Raw genomic sequence first — 10926 nt, 5'->3', positions numbered from 1 at the left:
TTTCCATCCCAGTTTTAAAATAATGAGCAACAGTTTCATTCCTTTCGCATAAAGAAGAAAATGTAGAAGTTTATCAGACTTCAAAAAACTGAAAAAAGTACAAACTTGTGCTTCTGTTTTTTTGTGTGTCTTTAAAGTTTTGTTATTTGAAATTGCTCTTCTTCCAATTGTAGTTTCTGACAAAAGCTCATCCATTGAGAGGCTCAATGCCTTTGTTTCATTTCAGTTCCATTTCAGTGTCCATCCTCGGTCTACAATCCATATGGTCCCTGCACAAACCTCTTCCCCTCTCCTTTGCACCTTTATTATACTCCTTTAAAGTCTTTGGTAATTTAGTGACACTTTGGTGTCCTGGGGTAGTTAGGAAACAAATGTGGTAAATAAAACAGTGAAGAAAAAAAAAATCTAACTTGTAAGTATGTTGGAATAGGAAAATGGAAAGTGAAGATGCAGATAAGAAGAAGGTTAATGTCTGTAAAGATGTTTGCAGACTGTGAGAGATGTGCGTACAGGCAAGAGAGAGGGAGTGATAATCGAGGAGAAAAAAAATTGATAGAAAAAGAAAAAAATAAATAGTATAATTGAAAATGTTTTTAAAAATTAACTAGACGAAGATTGGTGACAAGAAGGGGGAAGGAGAGAGTACGGTCCAGGGAAAGGAGAAAGACAAATTAAAGCAGGGAAGTTGTCTTCTGAGCAACGGGTAAATAGATAACCGTAGCTTTTTATCATCTAATAAGTAGAATCATTGAGATAACCACTGCAAAGAACATGTGGCTGTGTGGCAGGAAATGAATTGTTGCAGATCCATTTAGCATAACATCTGTAAGAAAAGAAAAACAAAACATAGGTTAAAGGGGCGTCTACTATAATTTTGCAATTTTGATGTTTAAAAATGTATTAGAACATCTGTATTACTTATTAATATAAAACACCATATTTATTAATAACAATAGTCCTCATAATTTGTCATTATATAATATCTGATCTTGGAGTCAGGCCTATAATTCTTTCTGGTTTGAAGTTTTGCTAAAAAATTGGTTAAATAAAATTTTCTGTTTGATGATTACTCACAATATACATAGTGTTAAAGAAAAAGTATAAAAAAATAAAAGGCAAGAGCACTAGCTTCATTTATCTGCATATGAAAGCAGTCACTTCCATCTCCTTGTAAGATGCAAGTGTTGCTGCCTTGGTCAACAACAGAACACATTTAACAGGGGGTGCTGGATTTTCACCTTTACAGATTTATAAATACAAATAGAGAGCACATTTTCCATAAACCACTAAAATCACCATGTAAGGTATTGATTTTTACGAGTCTTAAAACTTAATCCATGCAAAATTGTTATATCTAAAATTGTGATATACAAAAGTGCGCGCAACACATGGGTCCAATAATGTTTAAACATTTAAGAAAAGGTTACTCCACCCTTGGTAAATATACAATACACATAAATATATACTGCTCAAAAGAATTAAAGGAACACTTTTTAATCAGAGTATAGCATAAAGTCAATGAAACTTATGGGATATTAATCTGGTCAGTTAAGTAGCAGAGGGGGTTGTTAATCAGTTTCAGCTGCTGTGGTGTTAATGAAATTAACAACAGATGCACTAGAGGGGCAACAATGAGATGACCCCCAAAACAGGAATGGTTTAACAGGTGGAGGCCACTGACATTTTTCCCTCCTCATCTTTTCTGACTGTTTCTTCACTAGTTTTGCATTTGGCTACAGTCAGTGTCACTACTGGTAGCATGAGGCGATACCTGGACCATACAGAGGCTGCACAGGTAGTCCAACTTCTCCAGGATGGCACATCAATACGTGTCATTGCCAGAAGGTTTGCTGTGTCTCCCTGCACAGTCTCAAGGGCATGGAGGAGATTCTAGGAGACAAGCAGTTACTTTAGGAGAGCTGGAGAGGGCCATAGAAGGTCCATAACCCATCAGCAGGACCAGTATCTGCTCCTTTGGGCAAGGAGGAACAGGATGAGCACTGCCAGAGCCCTACAAAATGACCTCCAGCAGGCCACTGGTGTGAATGTCTCTGACCAAACAACCAGAAAGACTTCATGAGGGTGACCCAAGGCCCCCATGTCCTCTAATGAACCCTGAGCTCACTGCCCAGCAGCATGCAGCTCGATTGGCATTCGCCATAGAATACCAGAATTGGCAGATGCACCACTGGTGCCCTGTGCTTTTTCCAGATGAGAGCAGGTTCACCCTGAGCACGTGACAGAAGTGAAAGGGTCTGGAGAAGCCATGGAGAACATTATGCTGCCTGTAACATCATTCAGCATGAGCAGTTTGGTGGTGGGTTAATGATTGTCGGGGAGGCATATCCATGGAGGGTCACACAGACCGCTACAGGCTTGACAAAGGCACCTTGGCTGCCATTAGGTATAAGGATGAAATCCTTGGACCCATTGTCAGACCCTATGCTGGTACAGTGGCTCCTGGTGCACGACAATTCCTGGCCTCATGTGGTGAGAGTATCCAGGCAGTTCCTGGAGGATGAAGGAATTGATACCATTGACTGGCCACCACACTTTCCTGACCTAAATCCAATAGAACACCTCTGGGACATTATGTTTTGGTCCATCCAATGCCACCAGGTTGCACCTCAGACTGTCCAGGAGCTCAGTGATGCCCTGGTCCAGATCTGGGAGGAGATCCCCACAACACCATCTGTCATCTCATTAGAAGCATGCACCAATGTTGTCAGGCATGTATACAAGAACACAGGGGCCATACAAAGTGCTGCGTACAATTTTGAGTTGCTGCAATTAAATTTTGGCAAAATGGACTAGCCTGCCACATAATTTTTCACTCTGATTTTTGGGGCGTCTTTGAATTCAGGGCTCTGTAGGTTGATCATTTTCATTTCCATCAAACGATGTGGCATCCTTTCGTTCCTAAAACATTACCTAGTCTATATCAGTATAGATATTCAGGAGGATTTCTTTTTCCCATTGAGATCTGATGTGTTTTCAAAGTGTTCCTTTTATTTTTTGAGCAGTTTATATATATATATATATATATATATATATATATATATATATATATATATAAGCATCTCATGAATTGTGAATTTAACATATAATAAGGTACTGGAAAGATAATTAAAAACAATGAAAATAGAAAATGTAGAAGAAATAACAAAAACTAATATAAAAATAGTAACTGTCTACTATACTGTGCCACATTATGTTCAATCCCTCGCAATATAATCCTCACCAAAAGGTTAATAGTGGCACCCATCCATTAATTGCTGCAGGTGGCAATGAAAATGGACATATCTTAATTTGGGCACAGTAGTTCATGTCATCACAATGCACAAAACATTGTGTATGCCACGTGGTCAGCCATCATCTCCATTTAACTTTGGAGCAAAATGCATTAAGGCACCCCGCACCCAATTGCAGCCTTCTTGAGACACAATTATTTATATAAAATTAGCCGCCTATTGCAGAGCTGTGGACCCTCTATATCACACTGTCTCGGACAATATGTTGTTAATTCATATACAGTGCCTAAAATGGATCATTTAGTAGATATGTTAACTAGATGAGACACTGCAAACTCATGAGTAAGCTGAATCTGCTAAAAATGTATTTTACACAGTCAGGCCTCAAATGCTTTGATCACATTTTATCCTTCAATCATTTTGTCACTAGGTGCTGCTTTCTCAGGTATATACAGAGTAGCTACTTTCGAAAAAGACAGAGAAAAGTTGCAGGAAATTAGTGACGCTGCAAAGGCCTTGGAGAAGCCAACAATGTTGGTTAGCTATGAATTTATTACAGAGCACTTTCCTTATCTTTCTGAAATATTCAAATTAACAACTGAAACTGCATTGAAAAGAATGAAAAACTGCAATGATTGTGCATTGTAATATATGAACATAAAAACACATAAGTAAGGAAAAAAACAGAAGTGACAGAGTATTGCTACTATTTTTTACAAATATGAAAAGAAAGATGTTTTAAGTATTTCTTTAATTTGAAATCTTCAGTCAGGTGGGGAAAATTAAATCTTAATGTACAAAATATGTGTCAAGTGTGAAATGCTAAACAAAGTTGACAGAGAGAATTTACATGTACAAGTATGTAACACAAAACAAATGCCTTATGATACTCTTTTTATCCCATGCATGCAGAAGTGTGCAAAAGAACTTAATCCCATTATCACAATCGTCAGAACAGTTTGCACGATCTCAACTAAATGTGACAATGCTTCCCAGATGAAAATATTTGAACTGTGATAGATTAAAGTATCTTTCACTCTGCTTTATACATACTTTTGTTGATATCCGTTCAAAATGCCACACAAACTCACAAATTACAGCTGTACCACTAACACTAGTGGTGGCATGTATTGATTCAGATACATACTTCATTTCACAGTCTTTAACTCATAGATGCACAATGTTGTTTTGCCTATGACACCATGAATCAAAAACAAATAATACTTTATAAAAGGAGAAACTACAAATACATCAGGCACAGACAAATAATGCCAATCAAAATTGTTGTACAGAGGGTAAGAAAAATTGCATACCACTCTCATTAATAAAATATAAAACTATTTAGCATACACATGCACATTCACTTGCCATTCAATTAAATTTCCCAAACCAACAACACTGCAAAACATTTTTTCTTTACAAGTAAAAATGTCTTATTTTAAGGTAATATATCTAATATTTTGCCCCAAGAGATTAAATATCTCATGTTGCAATGATACTTGCTAGATTATTTTGCTCAATTCAAGATAACTGGTCTTAAGCTATCTGATTTAGATATAAAAGTGTAATTCCAAGACCACTTTGACTTAAAAAAAGCACAACTTTAAAAGAAAAGCCTGTTATCAACTACAGTGACGAGCACAGCAGGACATGCATTCTTATTTCAAGAACCAAAACTTTCTAGGTTTGTCTTGTTTTAAGAAATGAGTAAGACACAACCCCGAGATTTAAATTAAACTCGTTTTATTCCAGAAAGGTTTTAGAATACAACCTTGATTTTGTTAACAACTACGACATTTCAGATTAACACTTGCCTAATTCAGTGGCCTTTTTCTGTAACTAGTATGATTTAACAGCTGGATTCCCTGCAAAGGGTAGTACTTCATTATATTCAAATGGTAATATTTTTCTTCAAATCAAAATGGTTTCCACATTTTAAAATAAACGACCCTTGTATAAAAAATGTGTATGGTGGTTTGATGCAAGAGTTTTTCACTGTGTCAAAAAAATGGCTTAATCCAAACAGTGTTGCTGGAATTTATTAACATAAAAAGAAAAGTTCAAGAATTTAGGAATCTTTAAAAGTTTTATATACTTCAATGATATCCCCATGGTAGTACTTCAAAAGAATATATATTTTGTTTTGCAGTCATATAGTCTCACTGGAATTAAAATTAACCAGCTTCATAGCATCAACAAAACGGGTGGATTTATCCAGGTTAGGGAATTTAATTTTAAATGACAAAACATCTCTATCAAAGACACAGCATCATGAACTTGAGACTCCAAACAATATAATGTGTAGTGTTGATATGGTTCAAAAGTTGTTTTAAACTCAGAGCCACAAACAAGCAGCAAATAAAACAACGCCAAATCATCTTTGGTGTTTAAACAGCAAAAAGCACTAGTGCTGATTGACTGTAGCTGTTATGTGATGTAATATACAGTATCGTTCCATTATTTTAGGAAAAAAAATTATTTACGTCAATGACATTGTTGAGTATATGAAAAGCTAACGGTATAATTACAGCTTCCTTGAAGTGTCCAATTGTTTTTGTTTGTTTGTTTTTTTTACAAATACGGTTATTATTTTCTTTTTTCAAATATACCCTGCGCTGTTTTTGACCCCTTCTTTGTCATGTAATGGAACATACCTTTCTTTGAGCATGCGTAAACACGTTCCCTGTGAAGCGTCCTTAGCTTTCTCGCGCATCAGACGCTATATTTCGAAACGTTCTCACCGTAAGGTTATTAACAGCGTTACATAGCTAAAATACTGCTTTGCTCTTCGCAGCTGATAAGTAACATATTTACGCATATAAACCAATGAATTCACTTGACGAAGTCACACTGGAAATGTTTAAAGGTAAGTTTCCTATTGACATTTACTGTTGCTGCAGTGAATTCTGTTTTTATGAATCCACAAGAATTCACCTGTCCACATTGATACCTGTAATCATTACGACACCAAACAGAAGTAGTGAGGCAAGCTAGTTTCGTGTAACCATTACATAAAATTTTTAAAATAAATGCAGGTGTTTATGTTATAAATATTTATTTTTTTATTTTCGGTTTTCACCTTTGCAATTTATCCAGCAAACACTGGCCTGAATTATACCTTCCACTGCACCCAGTTCTTGCATTCAAACATATTAGTACATTTAGCGCTTCTCTTGCCATTTTAGGCATTAATGAGTGGTTTGAGGCTGCACAGCAACGCCTGACTCTTTTTATCGAGCACGATGATTGTTAGATTTCATATATACAGAGAGTTATCTATACTAATAAAAGGCAAAGCCCTCACTGACTGACTGACTGACTCACTGACTAACTCACTCACTCACTGACTCATCACTAATTCAAATTCTGCAACTTCCCATGTAGGTAGAAGGCTGAAATTTGGCAGGCTTATTCCTTACAGCTTACTTACAAAAGTTAAGCAGGTTACATTTCGAAATTCTACACGTAACGGTCATAACGGTCAATAATGGGCGACAACCTCCACCATGTTGAACTTTCTTATTTATGGCCCCATCTTCACGAAATTTGGTAGGCAGCTTCCCTGCGCTAACCGGAAACGATGTACTTACTTATTTCAATGGTATGATGCCACTGTCGGCCGCCATATTGAACTTTCCAACGTCGCCAATTTTCCAACTTCCCGTGTAGGTAGAAGGCTGACCCCATCTTCACGAAATTTGGTAGGTGGCTTCCCTGCGCTAACCAAAACCGATGTACGTACTTATTTCGGTGGTATAACGCCACTGTCAGCCGCCATATTGAATTTTCCAAACGTCACTAATTCTCCAACTTTCCGTGTAGGTAGAAGGTTGAAATTTGGCAGGCCCATTCCTTACAGCATACTTACAAGAGTTAAGCAGGTTTCATTTCGAAATTCTACGCGCAACGGTCAAAACGGTCAACAACGTCCGCCATATTGAACTTTCTTATTCATGGCCCGATCTTCTCGAAATTTGATAGGCGGCTTCCTTGCACTAACCAAAACCAATGTACGTACTTATTTCGGTGGTATGATGCCACTGTCGTCTGCCATATTGAACTTTTCAACAGTCTTTGTTACTTATGGGCCCATCTTCAACAAATTTGGTACACGGGTTCCCAACGCTAACTGAATCCTACTTACGTACATATATATGTCCATAGCCTGCAACTCGGTCACCGTGTGAGGTGGCATTGAGTCCCCCATCCCAACGCCTCCCACGTTGTTGGCTGCCTGCCTATATAAGACCGTCCGTCGCTCTGGTCTCTACATTCCCTTCCTTGCTTCGCCTCGGGATTCACGTCTCCCTACTGATAAATACAGCCTTTTTGTTTAATCCACGGCTTCTCTGCTGTTTTATTGTTTGTTTATTACAATTATAGTTATTGTATAGGTATTTTAGACCTACTTTACATTGCTCAGGGACCCATTTCCTTTATCATTCCAACCCCATTACCATGTCTATCGAGGTGATCACCATCGATCAAAGAACTGTCATTTACCGAGTGGTTTCCATGCCTGGAGATGGCACCTGGCTTTTCCATTCTCTTTGTTACATATTGCACGGCCATATCAGGGTCACTCTTGATATCTGGAGGAACATTGTGTCTTATGTATTGAATGACTGGGACAGGTTCAAGGTGTGGACTGATGACGGTACAGGAGATGATTATACTACACAGGAGCACTATAAGAGTGAAATGCTTAAGCCCTTCACCTATGGTTCTGCATGTGAGTTGATGGCTGCCGCTGAATTGTTCGGTTGTCGCTTTCAAGTGTACCGAAATGGCCAAATATTTTACACCTTTCGATAACCGCCAATGCCTCTTAAACATCTGAGATTCACAGGTGACGATTTCAGTAGTGGACACATTGATGTTTATGAATGTTTAAACTCTCAAAGCTGGATGTGATTTTATCGATGAAACCGGTTGTATGCTTATAATGCTTGACAGATGCCAAATGTTACTTCAACACAACAAATCCTGCAAATACTGTCGTAATTGAAACAAACCATGAAACTCAAACCAATTATGACAGCAGCAATCCAAGCTGTGAGATTTGAAAAAAGATTGCTGTTCACATGGCCAACTGTAAGTTGCATGCTCAAAAATAAGCTCAGCACACAGCTTGGCCATGTTATAACAGGAGGGCCGAACTGACAACATGGTATACAAAGAGATCCTTAACAAATAATTATTGGCATATTTTCCCTCAGTTTAAAAAGGTTACATTTTCTTCTTAATAAAAATTTTAATGCAGTACTTCGCCGCTGCGAAGCGCGGGTATTTTGCTAGTTATGAAATAAATGTTAGTTAAATGTTGTTGATTTATTTGTTACAGTGATTTATTTAAAAAATTGTAAGACGTTCTGATACAGACCTCTGCTTGCTTAAAAATAAATTGAAATGTATCTTTTAAAAATGTGCCAAGTTCTACCTGCATTGCACGCGCCTCATGTTATTACCGGTAGTTAAATCGAACACTACCCAAGTCGCTTCTATTTGAGATACCTTTAAAGAAAAACTTTTAAAATTTAGAGGCCAGTATTTTAAAATTATTATCAATTTTGAGGTATCCACAATTGTAAGCTCATTGCTTAATTATAAAAAGATCGCTGCACTTGAAACTGCAATGGGAGCACCTATCCCTCTTAACTTCGTTATCAATACCATACATAAGCGCATCATATAAATATATATATTCTAGAGTCAGCCCTGAGTGAGACAGTGCTCTTTATTACTTTAATGGTACAGGTGAAGGCCCCAGTAAGAGTGAAATGTTAACGCCCTGCTAATTTTATATACTCGCAAATTAAGTTAGTAAGTGGTATGTATTGTGTCCTTGATCAGGCAACACGGTAAATACACCTCTGTAGGATATCTCTTCTTGCATAAAACCTCAGTATGATATACTTGTTCAGAAAGGAAACAAAATGTAAAACATTTATAAAAAGGTATGATTTGCACTTGTACCATCTTTCAAGAAACTCTTAAACTTATAAAAATTTGTAAATTTAGCACTTAGAACCTAAAACCTGAGTTGGAAATGACTGCTGGTTATTGTTCAGATGACGTCTAAATATGAATGAATTACTGGTCTTCTCTGTTGCTTTCAAGTTGCAAATGTTACAGAAGATCTTTTAGGGACTCTTTCGTGAAGATCTGAACATTTCCTTCGAAGAAAACCTCATGGCCAGCAGTACATCAAGTGGTCAGCATTATTTATTTATTTAAAGAAATATTGTTGGGCAAACAATGTAGTAATTATCACTTTTGCTATGCTCTTTTTGTTGAGATTAAAGGCTTCTGTAACAACTTTTATGTCAGAAGTGTCCATGTCCTGATGATATTTGAGATCAAGCAGGGGAGAAATATAAATGATAATAGGGAAAAGGAGGACGTTTATGATATGAAAGTGATGACAACATAAATATATATTTATAGATGTGGAAATTTAAAGAGTAGAAACTTGGGCTTGGTCCTTCTCAATTAAAATTTTCCATAATTCAATAAAAACAGTTTGAAATGTCAGCACAGGACAGCTCATGCATCCATCAAGGCTGTGCCCCAACATGTTCACCTCACCATATGAATCTTTGTGTAAACACATATTTATGTATGTTTGTCATTTATACAAAGTCTATATTAATTTACAAAGGTTTTGATAAACTTTATCATGGTGCCAGAGAATGTTAGCGTGTTATATGTTAATTAGCACACAGAAGTAAGAATTTCACAGTATTCATGTAGCACTTACTGTATTTAGTTCAATACAACATATTGTGAAAATACTCCATATCAATAGATATCTGAGCACATATCGTTTCTGTGTTTTATCAGGAAGTAAAGATGATGACTACTATCTTGTTTTTAGTTACCTAAAAATTTTAACAATTAAAATATAAGCAGTCAGATTTGAGCAATGCTTCTTTGATTATTAATTTCATTTACGTTAAATAAAAGTAAATATTTCCATTTATGTCAGGCTTCATCAAATTTCATAATTCATAAACAGTTTATTGATAACTGGTGACTATTTTCAATGTCCTTTTCCTGTAATTTTTTTTTTTAACAGGAGCTGCAGTTTTCTGTGCAGAAAAGATAACTTAAAAGACAGCTGCACATCTCCCTCCTCTTCTGAATGCAATACTCTAAAAAAATGCCAGTCTTTCACCTACCCCTCAATCCAGTGAGCAAGGATGTTCCAAAAAACTTTTAAGAGAAGCCAGCCCCTCTAAAATCATTCAACCTCCAAGCCCTGAATACATACTTCATAGTGACAGTGACTTGGAGCAGGTCAGAAAACACTGCAGCGCATAGGGAAAGAGGGGCATTGTATTCTTTCAAAGGATCTGCGCTGGAGATTAATTAGAAATACAGTGACCAACATAGTGCCCATACTTAGGGCAACAACAAAGGAAGACAAATATACCTTCAAACATGAGGTTTCTTCAATCGCAAAATGTATAGTCAAGTATTATCCAAAGCTATGTGCAGCTAAAGATCAAAATTCATGGGTGAGTGTAAGTAACTAATTTTTATAGGGGATTTAGACTGAGCAGTGACACCTTGTATTCACTTGCATACTTTTTAAAAGAGTGTAATCTCATTATAGGAACCTGTGTTTAAACAATTCCTGAAAAGGCTGCAGAATATCTCCACACCTCAGAAG

The 10926-nt window shown here is 36.8% G+C and overlaps 1 protein-coding gene across 1 annotated transcript in view; it reads right to left on the bottom strand.

Moving 5' to 3' along the window:
• Positions 1-280: 280 nt before the first annotated feature.
• LOC120525770 (MAM domain-containing glycosylphosphatidylinositol anchor protein 1) overlaps positions 281-10926 on the bottom strand; it is a 1080913-nt gene continuing 1070267 nt past the window's right edge. Inside the window, exon 18 of the mRNA XM_039748356.1 lies at positions 281-823. Within this exon, the coding sequence (XP_039604290.1) occupies positions 729-823 (95 nt within the window). The 3' untranslated portion in view covers positions 281-728. The remainder of the gene's footprint in view (positions 824-10926) is intronic.

Source organism: Polypterus senegalus, chromosome 3 (genome assembly GCF_016835505.1).
Source record: "Polypterus senegalus isolate Bchr_013 chromosome 3, ASM1683550v1, whole genome shotgun sequence".
In the NCBI taxonomy this organism is placed as follows: Eukaryota; Metazoa; Chordata; class Cladistia; order Polypteriformes; family Polypteridae; genus Polypterus; species Polypterus senegalus.
The sequence above is the reverse complement of the archived record's forward strand: the minus strand, read 5'-3'. Positions and strand labels throughout refer to the sequence as shown.